This window comes from Apostichopus japonicus, chromosome 16 (genome assembly GCF_037975245.1).
Source record: "Apostichopus japonicus isolate 1M-3 chromosome 16, ASM3797524v1, whole genome shotgun sequence".
Lineage (NCBI taxonomy): Eukaryota > Metazoa > Echinodermata > Holothuroidea > Aspidochirotida > Stichopodidae > Apostichopus > Apostichopus japonicus.
In genome coordinates this window covers 18,467,677-18,482,381 of record NC_092576.1, presented here as the reverse complement: position 1 = coordinate 18,482,381, position 14,705 = coordinate 18,467,677, and the positions used below count along the sequence as shown (strand labels likewise).

Here is a 14,705-nt window from a genome sequence, read left to right as displayed (position 1 = left end):
TTTCGTGATTGTTCAGTTTAGGTCTCGATAAAAGTGAAAGCATCTAGATAGGGTTAAAATATTGAAAGTTTGCAGACTTGGTAACGTTTTCAGCCAATCGGTTAAAAATTGCCAGTGCTTAAAAAAAAGCTAGAATACATGTAGCAAAATTCAAGTTCTCAATGGACAGACTTTTTGAGAGCATTCGACTATGATTAAATATTTTCTGCTGACAAGTTACACGGGGCCTATGTTCTGTTAATATTGAGGGCTGGAACCTCGGATACATTCCACAGTATGAGAGAAGTACAGTCACTAGATTCACAGACACGATTTGCATCGTTCAGATTTGTACATAGTGAATAACGTTTCAAGGAAGGAAATATGTTGATTAAAATATTTGCATTACTAACATACTGTATATCTATATACTGGTTGTGATATTTGTTATGATATTTTTAGCAGAATCTCAAATGTGTCAAGGGAGGCCACACAATTGGTGGCAGACTCTTTGTCTAAAATACCTATCCAGAATACTTCTAAAAGTGGATTGATTCTCTAATCCTCAGGTTGGTACCTGCTAGGAACTTATTACAGATATCCAAAGTCCAGGCTGGTCTCACAGAAATTCAGTGATACCCCCAGTGTTGTCAAAACTCTATTAATACTAGAACTGCATTTGCCTGCAAATACGCAGTATTGTAGTGCGCATGTACTGCTTGCAGTATTGCGAAGAACATTGCAAATACGCAGTATTGTATTGCGGCGGGTACTGCTTGCAGTATTAGGAAGAACTTTGCAATACACAGTATTGTAGTGCGCATGTACTGTACTGCTTGCAGTATTAAGAAGAACATTGCAAATACGCAGTTCTGTAGTGTGAGTGGAGTGCTTGCAGTATTAGGAAGAACTTTGTAAAATACACAGTATTGTAATGCGTGTGTACTGCTTGCAGTATTAGGAAGAACTTGCAGATATGTAGTATTGTAGGGCCCGTGGATTGCTTGCAGTATAACAAAGAACTTTGCAAATACGCAGTATTGCAGTGCCCATGTAGTGCTTGCAGTATTAGGGAGAACTTTTCGGTTTTTCATGGTGTTAATTTTGGGCGGAAAACACACCAGGGAGTATAGTCATGTACTATGTAGGTACCTGTGAGCGCTGTGACAGGCTCAGAATAATTTGGCAACGCAGCTAGCCTCTGAAACTGCAAATGTACAGAGACTATATGAAACTTTAAGTTTCAACATCCAGTCATGAGGGTATCGTTCACTTGGCCTGTAATGTCAATTTGTAGCAGGCACATGCACTACAATAATTAATCCCTATCATATCAGAGTAATATTGTTATATGACCCAAAATTCAAGGTTGAAACAATGATTCCTGACTCAGTGCATTGATTTATTGATTTATTGATAAGATGTCTTATTTATTGATTTATTGATAGGATGTCTCCGGGATGCCTGCTCTGTGTCTTCCCGTAGAGACTGGAGGCGTCGGATTTGATTACAGACTCGGTATGGCCATACCAGACAAATGGATCAAGGTAAGACTCAGTAATATATGACTCCTTGCTCTTGAAAGAATCTTGAAAGGTGCTGGAGCATTAATAGATTTTCCAGGCACGACCCTGGAAATCATAAACATAAAATTTAAATATTGCTCTTCCAATACGCTTACAGTTTACTTCACAGTTTTTTCAGTGTTGATTCGTTACAAACTTTGCGCAGGACTCTATTCCTACTGTTGCAGTGTGTATGGTATGTCACATAGCAGCACTCTATTCCTATGGTTGCAGTGTGTATGGTATGTCACATAGCAGCACTCTATTCCTACTGTTGCAGTGTGTATGGTATGTCACATAGCAGCACTCTATTCCTATGGTTGCAGTGTGTATGGTATGTCACATAGCAGCACTCTATTCCTATGGTTGCAGTGTGTATGGTATGTCACATAGCAGGACTCTATTCCTACAGTTGCAGTGTGTACAGTATGTCACATAGCAGGACTCTATTCCTACAGTTGCAGTGTGTACAGTATGTCACATAGCAGGACTCTATTCCCACAGTTGCAGTGTGTACAGTATGTCACATAGCAGGACTCTATTCCTACGGTTACAGTGTGTATGGTGTGTCACATATCAAGACTCTATTCCTACTGTTGCAGTGTGTATGGTATGTCACATAGCAGCACTCTATTCCTATGGTTGCAGTGTGTATGGTATGTCACATAGCAGCACTCTATTCCTACAGTTGCAGTGTGTACAGTATGTCACATAGCAGGACTCTATTCCTACAGTTGCAGTGTGTACAGTATGTCACATAGCAGGACTCTATTCCCACAGTTGCAGTGTGTACAGTATGTCACATAGCAGGACTCTATTCCTACGGTTACAGTGTGTATGGTGTGTCACATATCAAGACGCTATTCCTACTGTTGCAGTGTGTATGGTATGTCACATAGCAGCACTCTATTCTTATGGTTGCAGTATGTATAGTATGTCACATAGCAGGACTCTATTCCTACGGTTGCAGTGTGTATGGTATGTCACATAGCAGCACTCTATTCCTATGGTTGCAGTGTGTATGGTACAGGTATGTCACATAGCAGGACTCTATTCCTACGATTACAGTGTGTATGGTATGTCACATAGCAGGACTCTTTTCCTATGGTTACCCTGTGTATGGTAGGTCCCATAGCAGGACTCTATTCCTACGGTTGCAGGTAGTCTAGATACACATGACTGGGACTCATTTTCTTTTTCATAACTAGTCCTTTTATACTCTCCTCTCGTAGCTTCTGAAGGAGTACAAGGATGAAGATTGGAACATCGGCGATCTCGTCTGGACTCTGATCAACAGACGTCACGGAGAGAAGACCGTTTGCTACGCGGAGAGTCACGACCAGGCTCTGGTCGGCGATAAAACTCTAGCGTTTTGGCTCATGGACAAAGAGATGTACACCAACATGTCGGTCTTGTCGCACTTGACTCCAGTAATCGATAGAGGCTTGGCCCTCCATAAGATGATACGGCTACTGACGCAGAGTCTTGGAGGAGAGGCTTGGCTCAATTTCATCGGTACGTGAAGTCGTGGGAGATTTTAAGCATAATGATCTAAAGCTCATAGCTTTGGGAAGAGTTAGTTATGAAGAGAGAGGATATTACTGACATGTACTTATAACAACTGCTATGTCAGATATTTGATACATGGTGGATTTCATAGGTCTCACATGCAGGGATGTACCCACGCTGGGTGGCCCTGCCCAGCACTAAAAATTACTAAAAATTATGCCAACATCATGCAGACTAATAATGCATCAGTTACGCATGCGAGAAACATTACTTACGGCTCTCAATCGGTCTCTTGTAAAATCTCTTTGAAACAAAATAATAACTTTTACCAGGTACGTAATATATTTCACTAAAAAAAACTTAGAAAATGTAAATTGTTAGCAAAACTAGTGTATGTGCTTAAAAAGCTACACAAAAGCCAGCATTTGGCATCTGAGCACCTTCAAAAATCGAAAAATTTCTCAAAGGGAAGGGGGACACCCCCACCCCCTAAGACCCCTCCCCCAGGACGGCGATCAGTATACCCGGCACTCAGGAAACCCTGGACACATCCCTGCACATGTATATAGTATGTTTGTGTTAAAGGTGACTCAGTACATTGGTGTCCTCACATGTGAATGTCCATTACCCTTGCACCCCATTCCCAACCCTTCCTTTGAGGTCACAAGAGGTCAAATAATATGATTAGTATGAAAACGTCAAAAAATAAAGATTAGATGGACTTTCTACTTAGTGTGTTGATCCACTTTAAAGAAGGACCATATCCCTATGATTATATTCATATTGTTGTAGAGGTCAAAGGACATTTGTGGTCATCAGAGTTCATAGTTCTGCAAAGTAAGGAAATATTGTAACTCTAAATGTAAAGAGTGGATGAAGTCTGTACTTAAAATGCGATTCACTTTTAGTAAGTACAAAAAAACGGTCATTTGAAATCCCCAGAGATCAGAGACCGAAATTTGGTAAACACCATTAATCGCAACATAAAGGCCTGATTGAACTTGCTGCAGTATGTTGGTCCACTTTAGGAAGCAACAACAAAGAGTCCTAATGTTTTTTGTAGTTGTCAAAGGTCATTTGAATCCCCGAGAGGTCAAGGCATGAAACCCTGTAAACTGATTAACATACGGATATGATTTGTCTTCGTTCTCACAGAAACATTTCTTTAATATTTTGCTCTTCGTGAAGGTAACGAGTTTGGCCACCCGGAGTGGTTAGACTTCCCCCGTCCCGGAAACAATGATAGCTACCATTATGCAAGAAGACAGTGGAATGTGTTAGATGACGATATGTTGAGATATAAATACCTCAACAAGTTTGACGCTGCCATGAACCATCTGGAAGAACAATATGGCTGGTTGTCTAGTGCTCAGGTAATGTCATCTCCATATCGGTGTATGTATGTATCAGGCCTTGACAACATTTTTAAAACTACTCGCCAACTGGCGACCGAATTGTACTTGCCAAAACATTAAATTTACTCGCCATTTATTCTCGCAAAGTGCTTGTGTGATATAAGCCTAGGTAGTATGGCCTAACTTCCATATCTCCATATTTATGTATGTATGTATCAGGCCTTGACAAAATTTTTAAAACTACTCGCCAACTGGCGACCGAATTGTACTTGCCAAAACATTAAATTTACTCGCCATTTATTCTCGCAAAGTGCTTGTGTGATATAAGCCTAGGTAGTATGGCCTAACTTCCATATCTAATCTTCATATTTATGTATGTATGTATCAGGCCTTGACAAAATTTTTAAAACTACTCGCCAACTGGCGACCGAATTGTACTTGCCAAAACATTAAATTTACTCGCCATTTATTCTCGCAAAGTGCTTGTGTGATATAAGCCTAGGTAGTATGGCCTAACTTCCATATCTAATCTCCATATGTATGTATGTATGTATCAGGCCTCGACAAACATTTTTAAGACTACTCGCCAACTGGCGACCGAGTCTAAAATTGTACTTGCCAAAACATTAAATTTACTCGCCATTTATTCTCGTAAAGTGTTTGTGTGATATAAGCCTAGGTAGTATGGCCTAACTTCCATATCTAATCTCCATATTTATGTATGTATGTATCAGGCCTGGACAAACATTTTTAAAACTACTCGCCAACTGGCGACCGAATTGTTCTTGCCAAAACATTCAATTTACTTGCCATTTATTCTCGTAAAGTGTTTGTGTGATATAAGCCTAGGTAGTATGGCCTAACTTCCATATCTAATCTCCATATGTATGTATGTATGTATTAGGCCTCGACAAAAATTTTTAAAACTACTCGCCAACTGGCGACCGAATTGTACTTGCCAAAACATTAAATTTACTCGCTATTTATTCTCACAAAGTGTTTGTGTGATATAAGCCTAGGTAGTATGGCCTAACTAACTTAGGATAGCGTGGTTTAGTGTTACTGTTAGTTGTTTACAGCAAAAACGATATATTTAAATTGTGCTGCGTCAAAAGTGTTGAAAACATGATATTCATGCGTTACCCCTGTTTGCGTTGTTGTTACGCATTTATATAAGTTTGTAGTTTTCCAGTTTGGTTACACCTATCGCATCATTTAGTCGATTTGTATCAAATTAGTTTCGAGCTGGTGAACAGAGCTGTTCCTTAGGACCTACTTGTAACAGTGTACTTGATAATTCTACTGTGATGTGCAACATTAGGCAAAAGGCCTTTGTTGATTGGCTCACAAGTTAATAGTAAGCCTATTGTATAAAGGCAGTGAGCGAATGAGCCACTCGCCAAAATGTCGAGTGTAATGCATTTTTTGCTCGCCAGTCGCAAATTCTAGTCGCCATTGACAAGTTGGCGACCGTATTTGTGGAGGCCTTGTATGTATTTATTTTAGATTCTCCTGCAAACAGGAACTTGGGAAGAAGCCATCATTGGCTTATCAAAGCCGCAAACTGACCGAAGTCAGTCTCTTAGATTCATATTTAACATCCGTGATGATGAATTGTCAATTGTCAACAACTCTGTAACTGGACGACATCAATTAATCTTGGAGTGACTCGAATATACCTATCGCTGGAATAAAGCGCTATATAAAAAGCAAATATTATGATTATTATTATTTTTCTTATTATTATCACTCGGTTTTATTCCTTTCCTCAGGCATACATCACCTCAAAGCGTGAAGACGATAAAGTTATCGCTTTCGAGAGGGGAAAGCTTCTGTTTGTCTTCAATTTTCACGCGAGCAAGAGTTTCGTGGATTATAGACTCGGAGTTGACCTACCCGGAAAGTATCCTTTGCTGTTTCAATAATTTTAAAAATGTCTGTATCATAATTAATAACTTCTTCTACTTAAATATCCTGTAAAACTGTACACCAGCAGTCTAACATTCAAGGATTTTCACGCATGAGCACCGAGCTGCAACCTACCAGACCCCACAGAATCAACATTCGACATCCATGAAAGCCAGCTTTGACTATGGACTTTACATTAAAGCAGCATTTTGCGTTTTGTCGCCGTTTTCCACTTTTTTGACAAGTCCATCAAGTTTTTTACATATATCAATCACAAAACAGCAAACTAAGATATTAGCCAAGTTTTATCCTTGACAAAAGCGTTAGTTGGCGAGTAATTAATGACATTTGCAGATGATGAGAAAAGTGTCTACTGACAAATTACACCTTTAATAATAATCGCATACAGTTCCCTCAACCCACTAGTTTGAATTCAACCAATCAGAGATGCAGGTTTATTTATGAGCCGTTGCTAAAAATAGATTCAAAACGTCAAGTTGGTAACTTGGTACAAACAGCGAGCTGGACTCTAACAGCTCCTTGGTACAACTGCCATAGACAACCTACACAAATCAAGCTGTTGTATTACCATAAAAAAGGATGCAAAATGCTGCTTTAAAGAGATCACTAACTGACGGTAATGGAGATCTCCGTCAGCAAGCTCCGAGATATACCGCAGAAAAATATTTCAACTTCTATAAAAATCTTGCAGCAACAACAATTTATGTGATTCACTTTGGGTCGTGCAACATTGTTTGCATTCCCTCTCCCTAGACAATACAGTTTTAATAAAATTGCTGTAAGTTGAATGTAAATATACATGTATAACACAAAGGAGGTCATGACTTTACTCATAAATCAACATTTGAAAACACTGCAAACCATAACAGTTTGTATAAAAGTGAAATTACATTTGGTGCTGTGATAATTTTCAGCCAGCTGATAGTGGTAGTAGACTTACCTTTAATACTGTATCCAACATTCAAACTACTATCTGGCTGTACAGAGCGTGAGAGAGTTTGGCGGCCAATTGGCTGGATTGCTGGTTCGATTCCTGCCTACAGTGGTTCATCACATTGTGTCCCCGGGCAAGATGCTTTATCTCAATTGCCTCTCTCCATCCAGGGGTTAAATGGGTACCTGTGAGGTAACTGAGGCAGTATATAACTGCTGCCGACTGGAGGGATTGTCTCTGGGACAGGTTATCATCAACTTGGGGTAATATAACGTCTGTAAAGCGCTTTGAGTCCTATTGCTGGTATGAATCCCTATATAAATCAACGTTGTTGTTGTTGATGTTGTTACAGTCTTTATTTTTCCCTTCTTTTGTTGTGTTTATATATTTCTGCAATGCCATATGGTTACATTGTTTGTTAACAAAATTACCCAGATACAAGATCATTCTGGATTCGGACGCTGAGGAATTTGGAGGGCATAAACGGCTCGACCATGGAACAGACTTTTTCACCAAGCCAGAGCCCTGGGCAGAGAGATCAAACCACATGCATGTAAGTCCAGAAATGTTATTATGGAGTGATTAAGTTTCATACTTGATCACAGGTGGGAAAAGTCTGGCTGGTGGGTAAATATTCTGTGTCCCACTAAATGGTTCTCAAGGCTCTATTGATTGGTCTGAGAAACTGGTAGCAGAAAACATATAAGAAGGATATATGTTTACTTTGGGAGTCTACTCATGATATGATTTTATCAGCATTAGTATGGCAAATACACATGTAACATTTACATTAATGTTCTGGTTTCCCATGTCATGTAATATATCCATGTTGGTAACAAAGTTAGTTAATCTTTACATGTAGCAGACTGGATGGGTTACAACATATTTCTGTTGTTGATTTTCCCCTAGCCAATTCCCTGAGAGCTGTTATTGTATTATCAAAGGAGATTAATACTGCCAGCTCCATATTTTCTAAATGCACATAAAACAGGTTAACTGAACAGACCAGTAACCTAATTCATGCACTTCCTGAGGTTGTCTCAAACGAAAATCACTTATGTTTCAAAAATTTAGTGGGGGCGTTGTGGTCAAGTGGTCAAGGCGGTGGACCTGTGATCTACTGTAAGGATTGCAGGTTCGAGCCCTGGCCAGATCATTGTGTGTGTCCTTGGGCGAGGCAATTTATCCTCCATTGCCTCTCTTCACCCAGGTGTATAAATGGGGACCTGAGAGAGGTAACTTGTAAATATATAAGTGTGCGCCGATTTGTAGCTGCACCCTATGGGAAGTCCCCCAGGGACACATGGTTATGGTGCACTGTGGTGCCCCAGGAGAGACTGATTGAATTGTGCACACTTTGGTGTGTAGGTGTGACAAGTTACCAATGACCAGGGATAAGTTGTACACGCTATGGGTTTCACTCTTTGGGGTGTGAATAGTGTTCTAAATGCTGGTTAATAATAATATAAGAAATAATAAATAAATTTACCAATGACTTTTGTGTATAGAAAATGGAGTATCAGGTTCGGAAGATCTTATACCGTTTTACAAAGTTAAGTATCAAAGAAAGTGGGGGTGGATCCCTTGTCACAAAGTGCGCAAGGTTCACAGTTCACACAGGTCACAGGTGGTTTTAGAGTGCTTTGCTCCCATAGTTAGTGTTACCCACCAACTGGACAGAACTCCACAGGTCATTGGATGCCATGCAAGCGATAAATTTCTTTTTGCCTTTAAGAATTTGTCCTCATTTCCTGAGTCAGTTTTATCCCTTGGATATGTTTGAAAAGTAGTAGCTTGATGATAGTATGATACTGTTGCTGGTGGTCTGTTTAAGAGAATTAGCAGTACTCATATGACTAAAAGAACACGGAATGATATTATAGTGATTCTTCATCTGTCAATCCTAAGAATGACAGAAAACAAATCTATAAACTGCTTAACTTCGAGGGTGGTTGATGAGTGGCTATACTTCAAGGATGGTTGAAGAGTGGCTATACTTCACGGGTGGTTGAAGAGTGGCTATACTTCACGGGTGGTTGAAGAGTGGCTATACTTCACGGGTGGTTGAAGAGTGGCTATACTTCAAGGGTGGTTGAAGAGCGGCTATACTTCAAGGGTGGTTGAAGAGTGGCTATACGTCAAGGGTGGTTGAAAGAGCCGGTCACTGCTTCCTGGAAAAGGTATCTAAGTAGTGTGATACTATGATTGCAAAAAAAGACTGCATTTCTTGATGGGACTATTTAGCCCCAATTGAGACAGCTTTCTCCTACATTTTTGTGGAGCTAATATAAGGCCATCAATCTTGTTTGTGTAATAGCACTACATGCGTACTTCTCTTTAGGTGATGTATCCTGGAAATGGTGATATTTCTTAATATCATAAACTACTTTAGATATGTGGACAATATATTTTCATTGCCAAAACATTGGACAATCCCGATTAATTGTGACTTTTAGTAAACGCTAGTAATATGGGATGAAAGGCTTGTTTTTCTTTGGCTCGTCCACTTAATGTGTCCACCATAGGCCTGTATTAATGTAATACAACATACTGACTGAAAGACACTTTGGTAATCTAGTCATAACATGGCACAAGTCTTATTGTCTTGATCCTTTCAACAGACATTTTACATCATCTTTCTCCACACTATTTTATGTGTGGATTACATAACTTTCATGCGATATGCATTATAAATAACGTAGTTAAGTCTGATTGAGTCCTTGGCCTTCTGTTGAAGTCACAGAAGTCTGCAAGTTACCCCTGTCATGCCTATATGTTGTAAATACCATAGTTAAGTCTGATTGAGTCCTTGGCCTTCTGTTGAAGTTACAGAAGTCTACAAGTTACCCCTGTCATGCCTATATGTTATAAATACCATAGTTAAGTCTGATTGAGTCCTTGGCCTTCTGTTGAAGTCACAGAAGTCTGCAAGTTACCCCTGTCATGCCTATATGTTATAAATACCATAGTTAAGTCTGATTGAGTCCTTGGCCTTTTGTTGAAGTCACAGAAGTCGGCAAGTTACCCCTATCATGCCTATATGTTGTAAATACCATAGTTAAGTCTGATGAGTCCTTGGCCTTTTGTTGAAGTTACAGAAGTCTACAAGTTACCCTTGTCATGCCTATATGTTATAAATACCATAGTTAAGTCTGATTGAGTCCTTGGCCTTCTGTTGAAGTCACAGAAGTCTACAAGTTACCCCTGTCATGCCTATATGTTATAAATACCATAGTTAAGTCTGATGAGTCCTTGGCCTTTGGTTGAAGTTACAGAAGTCTACAAGTTACCCTTGTCATGCTTATATGTTATAAATACCATAGTTAAGTCTGAATCCTCAGGCTGCTGTTGAAGTTACAGAAGTCTGAAAAGTTATCTTTTCTTGCTTCACATTTTTCTCCTATTTAGAGAAACTTAAAAGTTGAAATGATGTTCTTTTTTTGCAGATTTTAAGATATATATTTTTGTTTTGTTTCAGGTTTACATACCAAGCAGAGTAGCCCTAATCTTTGCCAGACAAGAAGAAATTGACGCCGTCGACAGTAAATGATGAATTAATCCCCAATGATTCCAACCATCTCGTGTATAATATTAAATATCTTCATGATTGTATGTTATCTCTTTATATATCTTGCTGAATGAGATACGCAACTCAGTATTGTTCTTTTAATATTTAATTAAAAAGAAATAACCAGAGATTGAGTTTTTCTTTCCTATTCTCTGTAAAAAAAATATATATACATATATAAACACAACACACACACACATATAAATATATATATATATATATATATATATACATGTAATGGAAAAAGTAATGAGTTGGAAAATCCAGAACTGTGAAAAAACTTCCAGCCTCCACCGAGATTCGAACCTGGACCTCCCTCTAGAGTAAGGCAAATATGTCACCAAAGCAGAACTTGTATTGTTCAATACAGGTGACAAACGCCTACCGTGCAATTACGACCTTCAATACCGGTTTCGAACCTCTGGACATACAATTAGCGTCCATAGCCTATTGGTGAGGGTGTCCGTATATAAAGCGGGAGGCCCCGGGTTCGAATCCCGGTGGAGGCTGGAAGTTTTTTCACTGCTCTAAATTTTCCAGCTCATCATGTTTCAATTATATCATATATAAATATATATATATATGTGTGTGTATGTGTTGTTACATGAGACATCCAACTTTTAAATATCTCTCTCGTAAATCAATAAATACATGATTTTCATAGAGTAAAAGATTTCTTTCCTTACATAATGTGCAATGTTAATTGACAAAAGTTTATAAATTGATGGTCATGAAATATGGATGGAATCATATGGAATATCACACTGTAGCAAATCTATTTTTTTTTTTTCTTTTTTTGCCAAAATTTAAGAGAAATGACTTTAAGTTTAATATTATTTTTCTATATGATAGAAATCATCCAAAGAAATTTTATCAGTTTAAAATGATTTAAAATAATTTCCTTGTTACTACTTTTGGCAGGTTACGTTTTACAAAGTAAACGATATCATAAATCCAAGTGGCTAGCTTGTCTTTACCAGTTTGCTTTTTTATCCTTTTCCACTACTTCCAAACGCTTTAGCAACTAAGAAATGCTTCGTACCAGCTGTCGATAATCTGACTTTTTTTCATTTTTTTAAAAGTATTTTTTATCAATAATAGCCTACATATGGAATCCCAGCTCTCAACCACAGGTTTTGCTTAAAACGTAGGTTAAGACACAGTTGGTCTAGTGCATCACGCAAATAACTCAACATTTTACATTTTATAACAAATCTTGCATATCATTTGAGCCTTTGGTCATCTGGAATTAACATGAAGTTTAAGAAGCCTCCTTCGGTTAGATGTAAAAATTTGATAAAAATGGAATTAAATAAACAATTGAAAATAAACAACAATAAACAATGGAAACATTTGATAGACAATGGAATAAAAATTATAATGAGACAAAGACTAACAAGCCTAGTCACCTTTTCTGAGGAGGACATTCTAGAATTATTTTTTTCTTTCCAATTTTAAGTTGAAATTTAAAGTTGTTTTATTTTGTATTGCATTTGTATAAACTTGCTGACACTTCGCGCAATCATTCAAGGAAAATTAATGTCGTTCAGATGGAAACACAATCTGTAATTTTAGCAGGCCACCAGCAATGATAGAATTAAGGAGAAATGTGACAGGTTCCAGAGGAGTTGCTGAGGAGTTAACAGTGATGTATGAATTATTAAATGTAGATAATGTCAGATTGATATTTAGTCATCATAACCCAACTCAATATACAGCTATGAAAACACTGAAATAAATGACAATAAAAAAAGAAAATTATGCGCTCATTTGTTGCGTTTTAGTTGGATGATGATATCCTTGGCAAAATAGCGTATCAGTTGAATTAATGATGTAACAGTACCATTGCATACCTTAAATTACATTAATTATTCGAGAATGGAAATTTAAATACAATTATTGTGAAGGAAGTGAAATGTGTTTTCATGAAGGGTCATCCTTTCCACATAATTACAAAGTTGAGCGCTAGGGGGTAAGGGCTCAACAACAGGAGATAGGCCTCTCATACGAACACCACAGAGAAGTGTTGTCAATAAATGTTTGCATAAATTGTTCTTACCTACACTGCCAGCAAAAAGTCTTGTAATGAGAATTGAATAATCTTTGGTGAAAGTTACCATTGCTGAAAATATATATGTGTGACGCATTCATTGATAACTTTTGTTACACAAAACAATACTAAAATTCTGATTTAAATCGAAATAGATACAGCTGATATTTGTATGGGATCTGTAGAAGTCTTGTGACGTGTTTCGCAAAACAAGAAGTATTGGCTTCATTATGCTGACATATCCTCCTAATTAGTAGTCTGATGTTAGGTGTATTGATACTTGGTATGTTGATCCACCTATTGAGTACAAAAAAACTAATTGTTTTCTGCAGAGGTCAAAGGTCGTTTGAGGTCAACAAAGGTCAAAAGGTGAAAACCTCTCACCTCAAGAACTCAGCTTGACTTTACTTCATTCGTGGTATGTGGAGTCACCTTATTGAGAAGAAGTCTATGGTTTGTGTAGAGGTCAACTGTCATTAGATATCAACAGAGGTCAAAGTTTGAAAACTTTGTTAGTAATATAATTCAAAAGGTAAATGTTAGATAAACTTCACACTTACTGTGTGGATCCAGCTTGTTTAGTATCAGAACTGTTCGTGCACATTTTACAGTAAATGTTCTCATACAAAAAAAGGGGGGATCACTAAGCCTCTTGGCTTTTTGGTTAACCTGTTTACTGCTTTGATCTTATGTACTTGAATTTGAAATAATAAAAAAAAAATGTTATTTTCCTCATATGTATACTCCTGTCACTTCTTTGGTTAGTATGTACATGTATTAAAACATCACCGTATAACGTAACCCATCGTCCAATGATGTCATTGGCGTCCCATGAGATAGAAGATGGTACTCCGTCTCTTCCAGTTTACTAGTTTATTGTCAACTCATATTGGAATATGTTTAAGTTATTTGGTGAGACCTCCTTTAAGTCCCTTAATATATAGATAGTCCCAAGATTGTTAAGGCATCACTGGAGGACGTTTACTCGTCTATTTATACCGAAGATTATAATCAGATATATTTAAGCAATCGTTTTATAGTGGCCGATATTTAATCCTAGAAATAAAATAAAATAAATATCGGTCACACCTTTGAATTGGCTCTTTGAAGCAATGTGTTAACAAAAAGAAATGTTTTTTTGTTGTTGAGATGTGTGGTACTTTATCTTTGGTCATTCTAAAGCGATTTCGTCATAACGCACGCTTGGCCGATCTGGATTGAATGAGAAGGGTCTAACAATGATTTAATTGAAGGGCCGGCTGTATATTTCAATTGTCTGATCTTTGATCTTACATCGTGTTTCATTATTAAGTTGACAGAAGGAAATAAAAAGCATCACCGACGAATTAACTGGAGTTCTCCCGCGCCCCCCCCCCCTTTCACCCCGGTAAAATCCACTAAACGTACCCTCTACACGAAGCCATAGGGAGTCAAATCCCGTATAATTACACTTCATTTGACTTTTCACGCAAAATCCTGTGTCCTAAGGCTAAATCACACATTTCACAACTTATGTCACATTTGTCATTTTACTCCACCAACATTGGACAATAGTAAAGTGATTACATGCGTTTCGAAAAAAAAGAGGAAATATATAAGATAATGTTTGATATATTACTTTTTCAATGTACCACCGGTGTTGTTCATGGATGAGATATGTCACTTGATACTGAAATGACAGTTGTTAAGTTTAGTTGTTAAAACTAACGGAAACGGCTTAAAACAGTAAATTTTGAAAGAAACGGCTCTCATTATAAGAGCTAGACAACGCCTATATGTGAGTGTAGCGACGATGGCACCGTTGTAACACATGTTA

At 37.9% G+C, this 14,705-nt stretch overlaps 1 protein-coding gene across 1 annotated transcript in view; it reads left to right on the top strand.

Annotated features, from left to right (window-relative positions):
• Positions 1 to 14,221, top strand: part of LOC139982791 (1,4-alpha-glucan-branching enzyme-like) — a 32,758-nt gene extending 18,537 nt beyond the window's left edge. Inside the window, exons 8-13 of the mRNA XM_071995889.1 lie at positions 1,428 to 1,526; positions 2,777 to 3,059; positions 4,242 to 4,426; positions 6,181 to 6,311; positions 7,707 to 7,824; positions 10,750 to 14,221. Of these exons, the coding sequence (XP_071851990.1) occupies positions 1,428 to 1,526; positions 2,777 to 3,059; positions 4,242 to 4,426; positions 6,181 to 6,311; positions 7,707 to 7,824; positions 10,750 to 10,821 (888 nt within the window). The 3' untranslated portion in view covers positions 10,822 to 14,221. The remainder of the gene's footprint in view (positions 1 to 1,427; positions 1,527 to 2,776; positions 3,060 to 4,241; positions 4,427 to 6,180; positions 6,312 to 7,706; positions 7,825 to 10,749) is intronic.
• The last annotated feature ends 484 nt before the right edge of the window (positions 14,222 to 14,705 follow it).